The sequence below is a fragment of the Crinia signifera genome, chromosome 2 (genome assembly GCF_055691185.1).
Source record: "Crinia signifera chromosome 2, ASM5569118v1, whole genome shotgun sequence".
In the NCBI taxonomy this organism is placed as follows: Eukaryota; Metazoa; Chordata; class Amphibia; order Anura; family Myobatrachidae; genus Crinia; species Crinia signifera.
Genome location: NC_139218.1, coordinates 230,851,170 through 230,872,098, shown reverse-complemented (window position 1 = coordinate 230,872,098; position 20,929 = coordinate 230,851,170). Strand labels below are relative to the sequence as shown.

At 43.1% G+C, this 20,929-nt stretch overlaps 1 protein-coding gene across 1 annotated transcript in view; it reads left to right on the top strand.

Moving 5' to 3' along the window:
• The window catches only part of CYBB (cytochrome b-245 beta chain), a 69,003-nt gene that overhangs the window by 16,725 nt on the left and 31,349 nt on the right, over positions 1–20,929 (top strand). The window contains exons 3-7 of the mRNA XM_083173992.1: positions 7,954–8,049; positions 11,781–11,891; positions 16,685–16,769; positions 17,911–18,047; positions 20,465–20,655. Coding sequence (XP_083030118.1) covers positions 7,954–8,049; positions 11,781–11,891; positions 16,685–16,769; positions 17,911–18,047; positions 20,465–20,655 — 620 coding nt within the window. The remainder of the gene's footprint in view (positions 1–7,953; positions 8,050–11,780; positions 11,892–16,684; positions 16,770–17,910; positions 18,048–20,464; positions 20,656–20,929) is intronic.

The window sequence follows — 20,929 nt, the reverse complement described above, 5'->3', positions numbered from 1 at the left end:
CATTCTGTACACATATACACTGTACATCTATATACACTGTACATCTCTATACATCTACTTACAGACAGAAAGCCCCTGCAGCATCAATATGAGAAAATAGTCTTTGTAATAAAAATAATTTATTTGCTGTAAATGTATTAATTATGATTTCTTTATTACCTCGGAAAAGTATTTCATGTCAACAGTGAAATGATTACAGCACTTAAACTTGTTAACAACGAATAAGGAAAATGTAATAGTGATTGTCAGCATCATCAGTATATTGAGATGATTGATTGGCTCTTAACTGTGACCTAAATGATGCCAATTAACAGTTATGTATTTTATTTAGAGGATGCTGCATTTTATACTAAAAAATGACTTACATGAAGTAAATGGGTATTAATTCTAGTTATTATACTTAACATTACTTTATTCTGCTGTAACTAGCCATTGCTGGTTACAGAATGTGGAAAGGCTTTAGGGTTTTATTCAGCAACAGTGCTGATACTGTCCCAAATAATTTGAGGGCAACATTGACACCAATTTTTTTTTGGGTGGGACATGTGCAGAATGGGCATGCCTGTCCCCGAGGAGTTTAATTTTATTTTATAGAGAGCAATTGCTTAGTTCCTACAGTGCACTATTGCATTAACTCTCTCTGTACCCACCTGCAGTGCAGCATGGTTTTGAGCCATACTTGCCTACTTTTGAAAACTAGTTTCATAGATTACAGTTGGTAATAGAATTTAGCAAAGCACCCCATTGAGGGGGTGGGTCATGTTCCACCCAAAGGGCGTGTCTAGTTCCATATATGGAGAGATTGTGAAAAGAATATTGTGGCATCTAGAATTGTGGGTGTGTACTGCTACATCTGAGAGGAATCTTTTAAAATGACTTATATCTAAATGTAGATGAGCCCCAAAGCAGTTAGTAAGAGATACAGTACTATACTTGGTAAAGTGTTGGGAAATGGTGCTGATGATTTAATGTAAATGTATCTATCTCTCATTCCCTTTTTCCCTAAAATGTAACAGTGTAATGTGGGCTAGATGAAATGAGGGAGATTGCTAAACTAATGAGGAAGAGAGGGAGATTGCTGCTATGTCAGGGAGTCTCCTGCAGAATACAGGAGGGGAGGTAACTATGATGTAACAGTGTAATGTGGGCTAGGTGACATGAGGGAGATTGCTAGACTAATAAGGGAGAGAGGGAGATTGCTGCTATGTCAGGGAGTCTCCTGCAGAATGCAGGAGGGGAGGTAACTATGATGTAACAGTGTAATGTGGGCTAGATGAAATGAGGGAGATTGCTAAACTAATGAGGAAGAGAGGGAGATTGCTGCTATGTCAAGGAGTCTCCTGCAGAATGCAGGAGGGTAGGCAACTATGTTTTGAGCATTTTGCGTTTGTGATCCATGCTGAATCAGGGGCATTGCGACTTAGGGTGCCCATACACAGTGTGATGAACTCTGTTCTTTTACCGTGTTTCCCAGATAATTAGACCTACCCCGATAATAAGCCCTACCCCAGATTTGAAACATTTGTCCAAAATAAGCCCTCCCCCGAAAATAAGGCCTATGAATTTTCCCATAGATTTTATTAATGTTATTAAAATGTAGCCCTGCTCAGCCCCGCTCAGCCCCGCTCAACTCTCCTGTACCTGTACGATAATACCGCGGCTCCCATTCCCAGGGATGCATTGCGGTAGGCGCGGCGTGATGTCACGCCGCGCACATCACGCCGCGCACATCACGCGGCTGCTGAACAGTACAGCCTGTACAGCACACAGCGCCGACAGCACACAGGGGCCATCAATACAGTTCTGGCTGTCTCGGTAAGCAAACAGAGGTTTGGGGCCATCAAGAATGTGGGGGCATGTGGAAAGGTTTGGGGCCATCAAGAATGTTGGGGCATGTGGAAAGGTTTGGGGCCATCAAGAATGTGGGGGCATGTGGAAAGGTTTGGGGCCATCAAGAATGTGGGGTCTATTAAAATAAGCCCTCCCCCGAAAATAAGACCTATGGTCTTTTTTGAGAGGAAAAAAAAAAAAAGACAGTGTCTTATTATCGGGGAAACACGGTAGTACTAGATTGCATTGTATCTAGTACAAAAAAGCATACAATGTGCTACAGCAGCATGCTTTTTGTGCTAGATACAATGCAATCTAGTACTAAAGGTGCCCATACACTGTGCGATTATTGCATCGCATGCGATTTGCGTGCAATGCGATCCGAAGCTAGTTCAAAAAGTATGTACAGCACATAATTTTTGAACTGTACGATAAGATGCTTGCGGGAGCATGCATTGCATTGCATAGCAAAAACGCACCGTGTTTGGGCACCTTAAAAGCACAGGTTGCACAGACTTTGTGTGCTGTGCGCGGCAGCACGCATCGCATTGCACTGGAAAAAGGCACCATGTATGAGCACCTTGCGACAGGCTGATTGAGGCCGGCAGATGTCACAACCTCCCCTTAAAAAACCTGGTCATGCCCGCATTTTTTCTGAAACTGCTTCCTGTCAGTCCACCTCTGGCCACATTGTGTTTACAATCCATACACATTTTTTGGCGCTATTTGGGCTTGCGCATGCGAGATGTTTTTAATTATCGCTCAATTTGCAAATTCACTGATCATCGATCCACTCTGAATCAGGCCCAATATTTAAGTGGAAATTTGCTTGCTGAATAGCGCTCTTTTTCACCTACTGGAAGGCTTTACTTTATTGCTTCAGAGTTGCTTTTAGTGAGTAAATTGTTTCTCAATGAAAGGAAGCAGTATTCATTTGCAATGTGATTCTTGCTAAATACCAGCTGCTATAACAGAAGAATATGTGAACACATTTCTATTAAGCTGGCAACTAAGCTGTGACTATAGTATAAATATTATATATGAGAGTTTGCAACCTTTCGCCTTCTTGGTATAAACTTGCTTAAGGTTTGCTCGTTTTTATTTATGTCTTTTTTTACGTTTGTCTAATATTCAAATATTTGTATTTTTTATTTATCTTCTAACATAGCAAAATCCTAAATGTAAAACAAAGATGAAATTAATGCATACTTGCCTACCTGACCCTCTCCATGCGGGAGAAAATGGTCTGTTCCTGGACTTCCCTGGTACTGTATGATTGCCACCACCTGTGGTGAAACACCTTTCTTATCAATTATCTAGCTCACCACAGGTGATGGCAATCATACATCATACCTCCCAACTTTTAACCTGCCCGAAAAGGGGGCGGGGCGTATGCAAATGAGGGCACGGCTTATGCTAATTAGCCGCGACCTCATTTTCATACGAGAATAGACGCTGTGCGCATGGGGGTCTCCAAACTGCCACCCCCCGCAGCGGGACAATGCCTGCCGCGGGTGGGACAGAGGGACAGGACCCGAAAATCGGGACTGTCCCTCTAAAATCGTGACAGTTGGGAGGTATGATACATTACCAGGGAAAACCAGGAACAGAGTATTTTCTCCCGCGTGGAGAGGGTCAGGTAGGCAAGTATGAATTAATGACCGTCACAAAATGTCTTATTGTTCTGGCAATTGTACGAAAAGTTGTTCTGCTATATGTTAAGGTTTGTGAAAGGACATCGTTAGGTTGTGAATTAAAAATGTTGGGGAGAGTTTCTCTCATTTTGAAAGTTAAACAATTACATTTAGGTGTGAAAGAAGGGATAAGTTCCATCATACATACCTCAGCCTCTCCAGGAGGGACAAAATGGTCTATTCCTGGACTTCCCTCTTAATTAATGATTGCCAGCACCTGTGGGGAAACACTTTTATTATCAGCGAACTTGTTTAAAACAATCATAAGCATTGTGTCCCTCCTTGAATGGGTCATGTTGGGAGGCATGAATCATGGTTCAGCTTTTCTGCTGAGGTCACATATACAGCATACAGTACCTCCCAACATGACCCTCTCCAGGAGAGATACATTGCTCTGTCTCTGGACTTCTCCATTAATCTATGATTGCCATCACCTGTGTTGAAGCACCTTTGTTATCAATTAACCCAGTGGCAGCCAACCCTAGCCCTCGAGAGCTACCAACAGTTCACATTTTCCAGACAACCTAGCTGCTGCACAGCTGCACTCATTAATCACTGACACATTTTAAAAGATCCACAGGCACAGGTGGAGCTAATTAGCTCACTTGTGTTTCTGTGAGGAGACCTGCAAAACATGCACTGTTGGTAGCTCTCGAGGACTAGGGTTGGCTACCCCAGAATTAACCTGTTCAACACAGAAGAAGGTAATCATACATTAAGAAGAAAGTCCAGGAACAGAGCATTGTGTCCCTCCTGGAATGGGTCATGTTGTGAGGTATGTATACAGTATGATGCAAAAAACTGTTTCTTAATTTTCCTGGAAACTATCTGAAAATATATAACCCTTTTTTCTATCGCAACAACACGGTTATTGTCCCTCCTAATCTAAAACCTTACTAAAGCTGGGTACACACATGACAGATATATCCATACTTCCCAACATAACCCTCTCCAGGAAGGACACATTGCTCTGTTCCTGGACTTCCCTCTTGGTGTATGATTACCATCACCTGTGTTGAAACACCTTTCTTAGCACTTAACCTTTCACAACAGGTGATGGCAATCTTAAATTAAAAGGGAAGTCCAGGAACAGAGCATTCTGTCCCTCCTGGAGAAGGTCATGTTGGAAGGTATGTATATCTGCAGATCAATTGATTCGCAGATATATCTCTCGTTGTATCGCCTGTACACACAGCACGATGCATCAATATATCTTAAGCTACACACAGCCGATGTGTTATATGTGAACAATGCCATTCACAGATATTTTGCTGGTACACACTGGCCAATGGTCCAACTATATATAGTTGAATGGCCGATATATCAACCAATGTGTATGCACCTTTAGATTAATTTATGGAGACTCCACCATAACACCTTCCACCAGGTGCAAAATGTTCCACCTCTGGACTTTACATTTAATTTAATTAAATTTAATTTAATGATTGCAGTCCCTTTTGTTGAAGTAAATAGTTGATGAGAAAGGTGTTTTACTACAGGTAACTGCAATCATATGATGTGGGCAGTGTTTGAGGTGTAGAATATGCTTTGGCACAGAGCAGCTTTAGGTTACAGGGGGAAGAAGACAAACAGGACTTAAAAATAAAGATTTGTTCTCAAATGTTCTACTATGGGAACAAAGGAAATTTGTTCTAATATTGGAACTCCATTTAAACATGATTTGCAACGTTATGTATTTTTTGAACATCTTGCTACTCTTATGAAAATAATAAAGGCTGTATGAGCAAAAAAAAAGTATTTTAAGGTTTTCATAACTAGTTACAAAGTATTTTGCATCCTGAAAGAAAAAATGTAATTAGTTATGTTTTATCAATATTAACTTAGATAATGCACCTGCCCAAGAGGGCATACAGCTATGTGTACTTAAGGAAGTACACATAGGGGGAAATGTACTAATATTGACGATTACAGCTGATCTGCAGTATGAATGGGTACGGCCGGGATTGGACGAAAATACAAATGGAGAATATGGCAAGTTTACTAAGCTTCTGTAGTCTCCTGATTCGTATTTTCCAATGCCGAAGCCATTCGTATTTTCTGAATTTATGGCAGCCAAATGCGTACGAGCCTAAAGCATTGCAGGGATCAGTCAGTTCCCTGCGATGCTTCTCAATGTAAAATAAATAGATGGGCGTCTTCTGACTGATCCATGCAGGCTTCAGGCTAATACTCATAGAAAATTAGGAATATTTTCCAGATGTATTTCATGCTGAATTACTGGCCATATTCAGCATACGACCTGATAGAAAATTTGGATTCACCATTCAACTGAATGGTGAAATATGTACACGTTCTTTCGAATATGTACTGTACTTGTTCTACAGATTACACAGATTTATTTTCGGCTTAGTAAATTAGCAAAAGCTGGTAATTGATATCAAACAGCTACGACTATGGGCATTCGTAGCCATTTAATCTTAGTAAATTTCCCACATGGTTGTATGCCACTGTTTCCGCTTATTCTGATGGGTAGTATAGGTGATACCAGTCCAAAAGCTGAAAATGCGAGATCTATGAGTAGCTACATTAATTACACATTATATTGAATACAAATTGGGTAAATTGATGTAGGAAATGACTACAAATAATTATATTATGCACCAAAAGATGTATAACAGTACACAGAGCAAAGGCAAATACTGTACTGAAATTAACTCAAAGATGGGGAAATGCGTATGATCAGTGTGTACGGGGTAGCGAAGAGTGGTGAGCGCTGATCATTGCTGGCCTGGCCGCTCATCTGCTGGTGATTCCGATTCATTCGGACGGGCCGAATTTGGCTCTGTTCCGATGTTTGGGGCTCTGCACATGTGCTTGGTATATTATGCACATGTGCAGCTCCCCTTTGTGAATGGTTCAGTTTTCAAGAATTAGGGCAGGCCGGGGTGGACGGCGGCAAGGACGGGGGTCGACCATGGGAACGCCCAGTGTTTTACGGTTACCATGAAAACGCTCGGCATTCTCATGAGTACACAGGCGGAATGATGCGTGCCAGGGACGGGAGGCTGATGTCACAAGACATCAGCCCCCCGCCCCGTCTTCGTCCTGGTGCTCACAAATAAAAGTCAATTCCCACTGATTTCTATTTGTAAACCCAGCAGAAATCATTCGATGGTCAGCCACTGTCGAATGATTTTGCCTGCATTGTAGACATGCGAGGGTATGTGTCTTTATTACACATCCACTCAAATGTAAACGAGGTGATTCAATGGCGGCGGGGTGGGGTGGGGGAGAAGTTCGGACAGGCGGCGTCTTTGGTACCGAGTTAACGAGAATCACCCCCATTATTACCCATTCCGCAGACACTGATCAAAGATATGATGTATAATGTGGGAAATTCAACATGTTAAGAAAATCCAAACTTACTGAATTTGATCATTTTCTGGTTGGAATTGGGGTTTCTGGATTGTCCAACATGTTGGTTTTCTCTTATCCTGGTGTTGGAAGAACAGGGAATTACCTCAATACAGGTTAGTACTGTATGGGCTCTAGAATGCACTGGTGTATCTATAGTAGATACAGGGTGTGCTGTGCACATAGACCCTTAGGTTCAGGGAAGCCCACACACCATACACCCTGCACCCATTTAATGATACTCACATCTCCGTTGGTCTGGCGCTGACTGCCCAGCTGCAAAAACCAATAGGAAAATGTCTGACATGGAGAGGAGTGGGCCCAATCAGAGCCTGCACACAGTTCCTGTACTCTCTAAAAGCGGCTCTGCTTGAAAGGGTGGTTTAGCTGCGAATTCCTTACCCCATGAGATGGCCATGGCAAACTAGTTAAAAGTACATAAAAGCAGATTTGTTTCCTTTTTTTTCTTCAATAAATGTAATATGGAGCTATAATTACTGAAGCAATGAGGTAATTAAGCAATGGCATTTATAGGGATGCTCAGTAGGCAATAGTCACACTGCTGATTTAGTTTTATCTTTTTTCTACATTTAGTTATAAACATAGCTGCTGACTTTTTTGCAGCCAGCTCAATGCAGCAGGGGGGCAGGGCCATCGCCAGGACGGGAAAGGGGGGCAGTCCGGGGGCGGAGCCACAGATGGGCTGCACTATTGGGGGCATGTCTAGTGTGAACACTGCATTTTAACCCCGCCCCCCACAATGGAATGCCTGATGACATCATTTGACCGGGGGGAGGTTCGAGGGAGATTGAGGGAAATGCGGGAGGGTTGCCCCCTTACCCTCCCGGCCATTCCAGGAGGGTAGGCAACCCTGGTTATAAAAGGTATTGTAATCTTACTAAATACATATTATTACTGCTATTTTTTAGTTAGTAAAATATTGTGATGCATTTTCTATTGCACAAAAAAGATATGCAGAGTATTGTAAGATTTAGTAAATGAGTATCGTTAAAAGTTGCATTCCAATTAATAATTGATTGTTATTATCTTTTAGCTGGCATGGCTGGGAATAAATGCCTTTCTTTTCTGGAATTTCTACCTTGTATATGATGAAGGCAGAAGATATATCTACTCCAGAGAGCTTTACGGGGTAAATATCCGTTCTAGTCTACTTTCTTTTATCTATTCACATTGACATTGGTTTGGATTCAGCCTATAGCAAAACATGTATTAGACTGGAATGCCAAGCTACATTATATGTTGTATATAGTTGACAAGTTAAGGCTAATCTTTCAATTAAAGGATTTTTGGTACTCTTTACCTAGAACGGCGCCAGCGATTGAAATCGCGGGCGTCGTGGGTAAAAATCGCGGTGATCGCGGTCATCGCGGGTAAATCGGGATAGTCACGATGCCCGCGATGACCGCGATCACCGCGATTTTCCCATAGGGAACAATGTTAAAACGGCTGATTGACCACGATTTTACTGTTAAATGCCTCAATGGACCCGATTTGGGGCCAAATAGGCCAAAATAACCCTTAAATGTCCCCCCAAATGTTTAACGCCACCCCACGATCCACGCCAACCCGAAGCGTGGCGAGCGCAGCGAGCCCGCGAGGGGCGGCGGTACGCGTCCTCCGACCTTTTCATGCCCTACTATCCACTAGGGCGTGGTGTGAGAATATAATAGTGTGGCGAGCGCAGCGAGCCACCGAGCCCGAAGCGTGGCGAGGGGACGCGGATACCTTCACAGGTAGACGCGTCCCCTCGCGGGCTTCACAGGTGTCCACCTCGCCACGGACACCTGTGAAGCCCGCGAGGGGACGCGTCTACCTGTGAAGGTATCGGCGTCCCCTCGCGGGGCTCGCTGCGCTCGCCACGCTTCGGGCTCGGTGGCTCGCTGCGCTCGCCACACTATTATATTCTCACACCACGCCCTAGTGGATAGTAGGGCATGAAAAGGTCGGAGGACGCGTACCGCCGCCCCTCGCGGGCTCGCTGCGCTCGCCACACTTCGGGTTGGCGTGGATCGTGGGGTGGCGTTAAACATTTGGGGGGACATTTAAGGGTTAATGGGCTCTGTGGCCCATTTAACATTGATTCCTATGGCCAAATCGTGTGGATTGAGCCATTTAACAGTAAAATCGGGTCCATCGCGCCTTTTAACATTGATTCCTACGGGAAATCGTGAGCATCGCGTCGCGGGCATCGCGGGTACATTTATGGACGGCCGCGACGCGACCGACACGATTTCAAAGTTTAACATTGGTTTCAATGGGAAATCGCGGGCATCGCGTCGGTCGCGTCGCGGCCATACATAAATGTACCCGCGATGCCCGCGACGGGCGCCGTTCTAGGTAAAGAGTACCGGATTTTTTACTCTTACACAATATTTTGCTATTACACAAAAGTCTAAATTAGTAAAGGTCTAAATTAGGAAAACCAAACATCCTAATAAGGGCAGAAATGAGCCATAATTTAGGCTAATTACTTCATTTCCCATAAAGACAAACAATGCACAAACCATAGAATTAGTTTTATATTTTGTTAATGTTTCCTATTTTTATTATTTTCTGTTTTTTGCTACATGGTTACCATCTACCAGTAAAATAAAACCATGGGGTACAAAATTAGAGTAAATGGACATATATACGGTATAATACTGAATTAGGACATTACAAAGCATAGGCCAGGGCAGTGGTAAATTTCCAATGAGGCATATGAAGCCCATTAAGTGTGTTAGGCACAAGTCTAGGGATGCTGCTTGATGGGGGCAGCACTCAGCAAGTTATTATTATTATTATTATTATTATTAAATTTTATTTATAAGGCGCCACAACTGGTTCACAGCTACACAGGACTAAACATAACAGTAACTGAAGAACAAAAACAAAGCACAGGTAACACTTCTTAGTACACAATACAGCTGAGATGTAGGCCAGCAGATGAGTAGTCTGCATGCTAATAGGGGTAAGTAGCCAGTAATAGAAATGAATGAACACAAGTGAGAAGAAATGCTGGGTATAGATTGTAGGTGAGAACTGTGATTGATGTGTGAGAGAAAAGGGCTGTGAGAACAAGAGGGAAGAGGGCCCTGCTCCAAGGAGCTTACAGTCTAGAGGGAGGGGGAGACAGGTGACATGAGGTGCAGGCATGGAGTCCTGAAGGCAGGAACTGAGCATGACAGGGATGGCCAGGACATTAGGTGGTAGGTAGGGAGAGCGGCCTCGGTACTAGGTTATGCAGAAGGGTACCCTTTTATGAGCAGGTGGGTTTTCAGTGAACTTTTGAAGCATTGCAAGGTCAAGGAGAGCCTACTAAAGCGAGGGAGCTCATTCCAGTGAAGGATAGCAGCATTTTATTATTCTCAGCCTGAAATTAACCAGTATCTATTTTCACTGAACTCTACAGTATGTCATCTTGAGTAGAGTATGCATTGCTAAGGCACATCGACTGTGCATGGTTCTGGTTGGCTAGTAAGCATGTAGGCTTGGTAGTGTCCTTGCCATTTATCACAGGTGTCTCTCCAACAGGGGTACAGCTAAAGTGGGATATGTGACATGTCCACACTGATGTCAAAGTTTTACCCTGCCCCATTAAATGTTAATATTATATTATAATTATATTATAAATATTATAATGTCAATCTCCAAATTATGGCTCATGGGGCGGGATGCTCTAACATCCGCCGCCACTTACCGCCCCTCTCCTCCGGCTACCGCATTCTTACTAATCACATATGCTCTAATGGGCCCCATACATCAGCAATCACAATTTATGGATTTCCAGATCCAGGGATTTTTTGCCCAGATAAATGGATTCTACAATCTATCTGACTTTGCCCACACATTACAGATTTATTTCAGTGATCGGCAGATTTTTCCATCTAAAGATTGCATCTTCATATCTGGAAATTGCCTAATCGATTGTTATTTCAGCTGTTCATAATGTAAATAGATGAAGAAGACGAATTGGGAATGCCCACACATATAAAAAAAGATCTGCAGATAATACCAGATTTTTAAACATGTTTAAAAACCTGATTAAGCAATTGATTGGCGATTTTGATTGGGATTGCCAAAAGGGGGAGCCCACACATCTAAAATTAATTGTGGCAATCATCTCCATATCTGAAAATTGTCACAATTAATTGCTGATGTATGGGGCCCTTAACATATGCGATTAGTAACACAAAGGAAAGCTCTTACATTAAAAGCTGTCCTTTGCGATGCGGCGCCGTCCTTGGACTTCTGGGTCTGATGACACAAGCCGCAGGGCATGCTGGGAGGGATCCATGATGGATCCCTCACACAGCGCTGCAGAGAGAAGCCCACAGGCTTCTAGAAGGTATCGCCAGCAAATCCGGTGATTCCCTTCATTGCACTGACCCGACGTGCGGATGTTACAGAATGCGAAAGTGCAGTAAAAACCCAGATAACAGGGATTTTTGCTTTAGAGCATCTCCCCCATCATCTTAAATGTATTACATTTGGGGGTGGGGGTCATTCACTACAACCTATTCATTCCGGTGTTTCATATTTTACACATTTTCATCTGGTTTTCATTGCTCCAAACTTGTAGTAAGACTGTTGAAAATGGCATGTGGGTGATAAATGTAATAACTAAACACCTTCGCAGATCTTATAATCGGAATATCCTTTATACCAGAGATGCTACAAATCAAAAGTACATTTTTTTTATAGGAATAAAAATAAAATATATTATTTATCATTTACTTACATAGTGGCAGCATAATTGGGAACAAAACGGCAATAAAACCATAATATAACCAGACTTGTAATAACAGGTAGACAAAGCGGTAAGAGGGCCCTGTCTGTAAGCTTACAATAACGTTACTTGTGTATTATATTGTATTGCAGTCAGCCCTAGCTTGGGCCAGAGCTCCAGCAGCCTGTCTGAACTTTAACTGTATGCTCATCCTTCTGCCTGTATGTCGAAATCTACTTTCCTTTCTACGTGGATCAAGTGCGGTAAGAATATAGCAACAGAGGTTTCCTATGTCAAGAAAACAGTTTGCTTTGTCTGTTACGGTTTCCAGATAGTTACAATAAAATGATATTACATCTTGGGGGAAATTTACTAATATGAAAAACCTAGTTTTTCGTATTAGTATTTTCCCTACGACTGCATACGACTGTTTCAGTCGTATGCACAGTCGTGTTACGGAGGGGAGTTTACAAAGCAGTCATATACGACTGCTTTGTAACCCTTCAATGTCGTAGTAATTTGTATTAGCTGGCCATATATACGGCCGCTAATACGAATTAGTACAGGCAGTCTGCACGGATCAGTCAGATCCGTGCAGGCTGCAAGGTGTAAAAAAAATGGAAAAATAAATCAATAAAAAAAAAAAACGGCGTGGGGTCCCCCCCACAGGCATAACCAGCACCAGGCTGAAGGAGCCGGGGCCGGTAATTAAAAATCAGGGAACCCGTCAAATAGGGGTTCCCCCGATTTTTAACAACCAGCCCCAGGCTCCAGGTCCGGGGCTGGTTCCCAAAATACGGGGGACAAAATGACTAGGGGTCCCCCGTATTTTAAGAACCAGCCCCAGGCCAAACCAGCCAGCAGGGTAATGCCACAGCCGGGGGGAGACTTTTTATACAAGTCCCCCCAGCCAAAGCATTAACCCTCTGACCAGTCAGCCTGGCCAGGGGCCCCCCTCCAGGTAAGTCCCCCCCTCCAGGACTTACCTGACCAGGCTGAAGCCTGGTGCTGTCCTTGATGCCCCTGGGCGGTGGGCATCGAGCTGATACTGGTGTAAAAAAATAGATGAAAAAAACTATTGTTTTAAACTGTGGAACTAGGAGTCCCAGCAAGCCTCTACCGCAAGCTGGGACTTGGAGAACCACAAGTCCCAGCCTGCGGGGCATTAAAGGGCCCGCTGGGTCTTGTAGTTCCACAGTAAAAAAAAATAGTTAAATAAATACACACTGACACAATGAAAAATAAAAGTTTAATTCATACATTACACACACACACTGATACTTACCTATCTTGATCCCGTACGTAGGTCCCAGGGTCTTGATCCGGTGCCTTGTCCTGGTTCCGGATCCATATCATCATTCTTCAGCATGTCGATCTTCATGTCGGCGTCGGCGTCTGGTCCGGGTCCGAAGAAATCCATGGTGGACCTGTGGAAGGAAATCCAACTCACCCAGGTCCTCCATGGAAGTTCTTCAGGCTTGATCCGCAGTAGTCCAGGGCTTCTTCCATCTTCTTCCATCTTCTTCAAGCTGCCGGCTACTCCGGCATCTCCCCGCTGCGGACTGAGAGGCGCAGAGATGTTTCCTCCTCTGCGCCTCTACTCAGAATGATTTCTGGCCAATCAGGAGCCGACTTTCTTGGCTCCTGATTGGCCGCTAGGCGGCCAATAGAAATCATACTGAGAAGAGGCGCCAAACATGAAACATCTCTGCCGCCTCTTCTCAGTATGATTTCTATTGGCCGCCTAGCGGCCAATCAGGAGCCAAGAAAGTCGCAGGAGGAAACATCTCTGCGCCTCTCAGTCCGCAGCGGGGAGATGCCGGAGTCGCCGGCAGCTTGAAGAAGATGGAAGAAGCCCAGGATTACTGCGGATCAAGCCTGAAGAACTTCCATGGAGGACCTGGGTGAGTTGGATTTCCTTCCACAGGTCCACCATGGATTTCTTTGGACCCGGACCGGACGCCGACATGAAGATCGACATGTTGAAGAATGACGACATGGATCCGGAACCAGGACAAGGCACCGGATCAAGACCCTGGGACTTACCTACGGGATCAAGATAGGTAAGTATCAGTGTGTGTGTAATGTATGTATTAAACTTTTATTTTTCATTGTGTCAGTGTGTATTTATTTAACTATTTTTTTTACTGTGGAACTACAAGACCCAGCGGGCCCTTTAATGCACCGCAGGCTGGGACTTGTGGTTCTCCAAGTCCCAGCTTGCGGGGGAGGCTTGCTGGGACTCATAGTTCCACAGTTTAAAACAATAGTTTATTCAACTATTTTTTTACACCACTATCAGCACGATGCCCACCGCCCAGGGGCATCGAGGACAGCACCAGGCTTCAGCCAGGTCAGGTAAGTCCTGGAGGGGGGGGGACCCCTTTATTGGGGGGGTCCCTACTCCCCCAAGGCCGCTGGCCAGGCTGACTGGTCGGTAGGGTTAATGCTTTGGCCGGGGGGACTTGTATAAAAAGTCTCCCCCCGGCTGTGGCATTACAGTTTGGCCTGGGGCTGGTTCATAAAATATGGGGGACCCCTATTTGTCGGGTTCCCTGATTTTTAATTACCGGCCCCGGCTCTTTCAGCCTGGTGCTGGTTACAGCTGTGGGGGGGGGGACCCCACGCCGTTTTTTTTTAATATTTATTTATTTTTCTATTTTTTTACACTAAAGCCTGCACGGATCTGATTGATCCGTGCAGGCTTAAAGCAAATACGACAGGACAATCAAGGTGTATTTTCCTGTCGTATTTTCGTGCCTGTTTTACACCAATTAGCAGCCGTATTATCAATACGGTTGCTTAGTAAATCAGGAACCACCATTCTTTTGAATGGTGATTCCTGTCGTATTCTATCAATGATGTAGACATTCGTATTTGTAAATACAAATACGAATGTCCCATCTTTAGGAATACGAATTGCTGTATTTTTGGGATAGTAAATCCCGAAAATACAAATGTGTAAAAAATAGATGTATTTCTGCCTACGAATACACCTATTTTTTACGAATTCATATTAGTAAATTTCCCCCCTTATGTCATGGTTCCCAACTTGATCGCAAAACCCATTTATTCTGAAATGGACAAAACCATGTACACAGCAGGTGAGGCAAATGTACAATGACAAGCTGGAGAGTGAAGAATTAATTACTTTTCCGGATTTTGTTTATATTGCCCTGTTATTGTTGTTAATAGACCCATTACCTATACATTTCTTATGCTGCTTTCCCACTGCAGACCAGTTTAAAGTACTGGTAATCTTAAATGGTATTTAAAACTGTATTAGCATTCCCACTGCAGCAGATTACCGTTTTAAATACCATTTAAATACCATTCCCATTGCAGTGAACCGTGTAAAATGTAGAGTGCCTATCCCCCCCCCCAGTGTAAAGAGTGCCTAATCCCTCCCCCCCCCAAGTGTAAAGAGTGCCTAACCCCCGTACCTGCCCTGTGCCCCCACCTCCCCTCCCCTTGTACTTACCTGCACGGGGATGCAGGGCAGTGGGGAGGCAGCGGGGGTCCATGCAGGGTACAGGCAGTCCCAGTGCCTGATGAGAACTAGTAGTTCTCACTTTTGAGCATATGTAATGAGTGCACGTGCATAATAAAGAGCCGCTCATTGCATATGTGCATATGTAATGAGCGGCTCATTATTATGCACGTGCACTCATTACACATGCACAAAGTGAGAACTACTAGTTCTCATCAGGCACTGGGACTGCCTGGAGGCTAAATAACGTTTAAGAGGCATTCCCACTGCCTCTTAAACGTTATTTTAACGTGTAGGGCTCTGCTTTAAAAACGGGTTGAAATACCATTTAGCTTTAAACTGTATTTCAATTCTGGCACTTTCCGACTGCAGCCTTAAAACGGTAAATTGCGCTGAAAATCTGCAATTTACCGTTTTTTAGCTGCAGTGGGAAAGGGGCATTATTTTCTTGTATGCTACCTCCTTTATATGATGATAGACAATGTGTACCATGCACAACCTTTGCAGGCAAGTTCATACACACAACAAGGATGAGGCGGTCTTGGAGGGGGGGGCATTTTGCATTTCGTCAGCATGGTAATGCTAGTCACATCACCAGAGCTGCATGTACAGGTGATGGGGGGTGTTGATAACAACCCATGGGACTGCGCATTGCTAGCGATGTAGAGGTAACACACTAGATGATTTTAAGAATTTGTCATAACAAATGCTATCAGTAAATACATTTAAAGTGGCAACTATTGTGTACCTGCCTTAAGGGTTCAAGACTAGGGTGTGGGACACATGGTGATGTCTAACACATGCAGTAGCTGCTCTTATCTATCCAACTCTATCACTTCACTTGCTCCTTGCTCCACTAGTTTGATGCCTTGGGGTGGTTTGGCTGGGCAGTATTTTAAGGGTGCCCCCAGTGCTACCTTGATAGCCATTAGGTTCATTAGGCTGAAGCCTAGGGTGCCGGGGGGGCTTTCAGGTGACAGCCAAGGAATAACGTTAAGCCCCATCGGGGACGGGGCCTAATTCAGACCTGTTCTAATTCAGGTCTGAATCGGCCCATTTCTAATTAGAATTGTTTGAATAATGCACCTGCATCTTTTTATCTCTGTGTCTAGCACATTCCATAGTTTTGACTATAAAATGATAGAATTTATAAGTTATAAAAATCAACTGTATTAATTATAGAAACACATGTTCTATGGCTGATTGACATTTAATCAGCCAGAGAACCTGTGTATTTCATGAGTTCCCTGGTTTAAAATCTGAAGTCTTACCAAGAAAGTACCCTGTCTGGATGGGGCTTCATATTATGGGGGAAATTTACTAAAGGAAATTTGTAAAACATAGGTGTATTTGTATCCAGAAATACACTTATTTTTGACATTTACTATCCCGAAAATACGGCAATTCGTATTCGTATTGATAGCACATCAATACGACTACGAATTGCTGTATTTTCGGGATAGTAAATGTCAAAAATAAGTGTATTTCTGGATACAAATACACCTATTTTTTTTACAAATTTCCTTTAGTAAATTTCCCCCTATGTTTCAACAATCATTGTTTCAGTGCTGTGGGAGAAGCATCAGAAGACAGCTGGATAGGAACCTCACTTTTCACAAAATGGTGGCATGGATGATCGCTTTACATACAGGTTGGTGATCTGCAAATATTTTTATGTCAGTCTCGTGAGAATCAGACAATGGGGGAACTTTACTAAGATGTGTATTCTACTTCACATGTGATGTTGTTATGGGCAACTAATCAGAATCTACTTCTTATTAATTAGCACCCTCTAGAAGATAGTAGACAGGATCTGATTGGTTGCCCATAGCAATATCACATGTGAAGTAGAATATACATCTTAGTAAATTTCCCCTAATATGTTTTAATACTAAGTGTAACTTTCCAAATCAAATTATTATCCCCATCCCAAGTGTTTATTACCAACACAGTGGCATATTTATAATGGGTGCAATGTGCACGTGCACTGTTGTCCTTTTTTTACTATTTCGCAATAAATTTGGGATGCGTTTTGGACCATCAAGGAAGTAGAAAATAGTAATTTTTACTTTTAGGGTTCTGTTATCAATGTATAATAACAGTTTCAATTATTATGAGCCTACCCAAAGTTCCCACCCCAAAAAAATTAAAATAAGGAGGAAATACTGGAAAGTAGCTGAATTTTCGAAACTTTTGGTCCTTGAGGGCAAACTTTTTCCTGCACCTACGAAGCTCAAGTTTCATATGATTACTTTCAGAAACAAGAGGAATGGGAAAATCCCTGGAGAGCCGGAGTTTTATGACCATGCGAGGAGATGTGCCATGAAGACACATCCCCTTGCATGTGTCCACAGCAGGAGAAATCATTCAATAGTCTGTGACCTTCGCAAATATAAGTCAGTGGAGAATGACTTATATTTGTGGGCAGTGGGACGAAGACAGGGCGAGTGGCTGAAGTCATGTGAAGTCTCATTGATGGTGAGGTAGAAATACTGGGACAGGGTGAATGTATTACAGGTTCCTGCTCCCTGTGAACTGTGGTCTGCTGGCTGGATTATCTTTATTTCTGAAGTTGCCTTTTGTGTTAACGGTGCGAATAATAGACATGAGCAGGCTGCAAAGTACATTACAAGGGAGCAACTGCCATCAAAGACAGAAAGTGTCAAATTGCCCGGACCCATCACATAAATCTATTTATAAATGATCTTTTATACAAAATAATGTTCATGTTTGATATTGTGTTTTCATTTGTTTTTACCTATTTTTTATTTATATTTCATAAATTGCATCAGCTATACACACTGTGGCACATTTGTTTAATGTGGAAAGATTGGTGGATGCACGAGTTGAGGAAAATGGTACAATTAAAGCTATTCTCAGCGACATTGGGGGCGAGACATATCTCAACTTTGTTCGATCAAAAGTACCAGTAAGTAATATTTCTCTTTTACTAGATGTTTTAAAATGTGTAATTGTTGAATTAATTGAACTGATGTTTAAATATTAAATTACCAATAACATTAATAAAACAATAATTATGCCACTAAAAGTTAAAAAAGCATAGATTAACTGACATAAAAACAGTAATTTCTGCATATTCAGGACTGTGGAGGTTATTCTGATTGACTCGCTTGGAGACAACTTAGCTCGGAGCGCGTTTCTCAGCCTACTGCGCATGCGTACAGTGCAGGCTCACTCAACCATGTACGGACGTGACCCAGCGAACATAAATACTCTTCTGAGCACCCGTGTAGACAACATTGAAGACAATACCAAATGATGGAGGACAATATCCAGACAGCGTACCGTACTCACTGAACAATCAGGAGCATTGAAGCACATAAAGGTATCTTTGCCAGCACATCAGAGGTAACACAGTCAACAGCCAGAGAAAGGGTACCTACCGTACTCACTGGTGGGGTAGGTAGGATAAGCATATAGTGGTTTCTTTTAAAAGCCAGGTTCCTCTTTTTCCAATGGAAGTATGCACCTCAATGGCAGAGGTATCACCGTCTTTCTTCCCTCGGTGACGTGAGCAAGCGCCGCCATTTCGTGTGACCGAGCAGCAGAAGCAGTAGCGGCAGAAAGACCGAGGCGGCGGGAGGAGGAAGTCGGATTAAGAAAGACGGTGATACCTCTGCCATTGAGGTGCATACTTCCATTGGAAAAAGAGGAACCTGGCTTTTAAAAGAAACCGCTATATGCTTATCCTACCTACCCCACCAGTGAGTACGGTAGGCACCCTTTCTCTGGCTGTTGATTGTGTTACCTCTGATGTGCTGGCAAAGATACCTTTATGTGCTTCAATGCTCCTGATTGTTCAGTGAGTACGGTACGCTGTCTGGATATTGTCCTCCATCATTTGGTATTGTCTTCAATGTTGTCTACACGGGTGGACCCATAAAGATACTGTTATATGAGTATAACACACCACTATTTAGTGAGTTTGGGTATGAGTCTCCCCATTGAGTGCTTGTTTCCCCCAGAAAAGCATTATTCATTTTTGTGCACCACCTTACACCTGATTTATTTTTATTCTTTCATATCTCTACATCACGAGATCAAATTCCACGGACACACAAGCTCAGCGCCATCAGACCTTTATTTGTTCAGAAATATCTACCAGAGAGGATTGCCTTGTGGTCCTCCATCTTGGTTTGTGGCTGCAAGTGCTGATAGCGCCTTGGGACTTTTCTCTACCCCTTTTTCTACTCTTCTGAGCACGCTCGGACACAGTAGGCTTAATGTTGGTGTATCACAGGGCTCGACATCAAATCTGGGCAGAAACCGGGGCATGCATATGGGTGGTGACAACCAGTGCTGGGCGCAGGCCTCACTCGAGTCACAGAGGGCTTGAGCAGGTACACATGAGAAACACTCACACTAAACAAGCAAGTCTCATGCCTCACAGCCCAGTCGCATCAGCGGGCCTGCATTTGCTCAATCAACACGCACAATAGCTAAATTACTTTCAGCTGCACGCAATACACACCCATGCAGCATAGATGTTTCTCTCATTTATCAATTAACTAACTAGATGGCAGCAACACGGGAAGCACATTTTGCAGTTTAACCATTTACACTTCTCTGGGTTCATATGTCTTATATATTTCATTGCTTTTACATACAAATGCAGCAATATTCTTAACTGCTATTAGTGTAGTGTACTTGGGAAAGGCAATTAGTTAATTGAATGCGATAAACAACATACACTTTGGCTAATTGAGTAATGGCTTGAGCATTACTTCCATGTGGATTGGTGCTGGTGCATGTTAAACACCAGCAGAGCCTGTTCGCTTGGCCGTCCACTTATCCGCACGCTGGAAGTCCGAGCGGACAATGTAAGATTCGTATGCACACCGTAGTGTACGTGCATCAACACGCCACTCCCCTTTGTGCATTGATAAGAATGAACGGCTTTGGAAATGCCTTATAGGCGTGCCTTCGCTTCCCGTGTGCGTGTGCGGTCCATTCGCTCGGCTGCGAGCAAATGTGTATCCAAATGAATCAACCAGATGCATGTGGCGTTGGACACATTTGCGCTCCAAATGTACCTAGAAAAAGAAGTATGCAGTATGCAGTAACTGTCTCACTTATACCCCTTTAACACCAAATAAAAACCCGGTCGCATCTGGGCTTTTTGACCCTGCTCCAATCTGGGTGAGACTCGACTTTTGACCCCTTTTAAACTGTCGTTTCCATTTGGCATTATGCCAATTGGGTGATTATATATCAGGACTACTGTATATCAGAACTAAATTATATACATTTATAATGAATTTTGTTTAAAGCATAGACAATGTTCTCCTTATGATATTGTAAACTTTCCTGTGTCTGATGTTACAGAATCCAAAAGGAGGAATAAACGTGGCATTCACTTTTCTTGCGGGCCTCACTGGTGTAGTGATAACACTGGCACTAATCCTAATAATCACTTCATCTATGAAAACCATTCGTAGATCATACTTTGAAGTTTTTTGGTACACACATCATCTTTTTGTCGTCTTCTTCATTGGCCTTGTCATCCATGGAGCAGGGTTTGTATTGCTTTATATAGTATATTATTTCTTCTGCTGCTGTGTATTGTGCTGTCTATTCATATTTGTGTGTGTCAGTGGCGTACCTGTAAATACATTACATGTGTGTAAAGGCCCACACACACTAGGGGATTTTGAGCTCAAATTACTGTAGCTCATTTTTGGTGTTTTGAGCTAATTTGAGCTAAAAATCACCCAGTTTTTATGGCCACCATTGTCCGCTGTCCATCGGACTGTTTTCCCGACCAAGTGAACCACTTTCCACAGTCTCCTA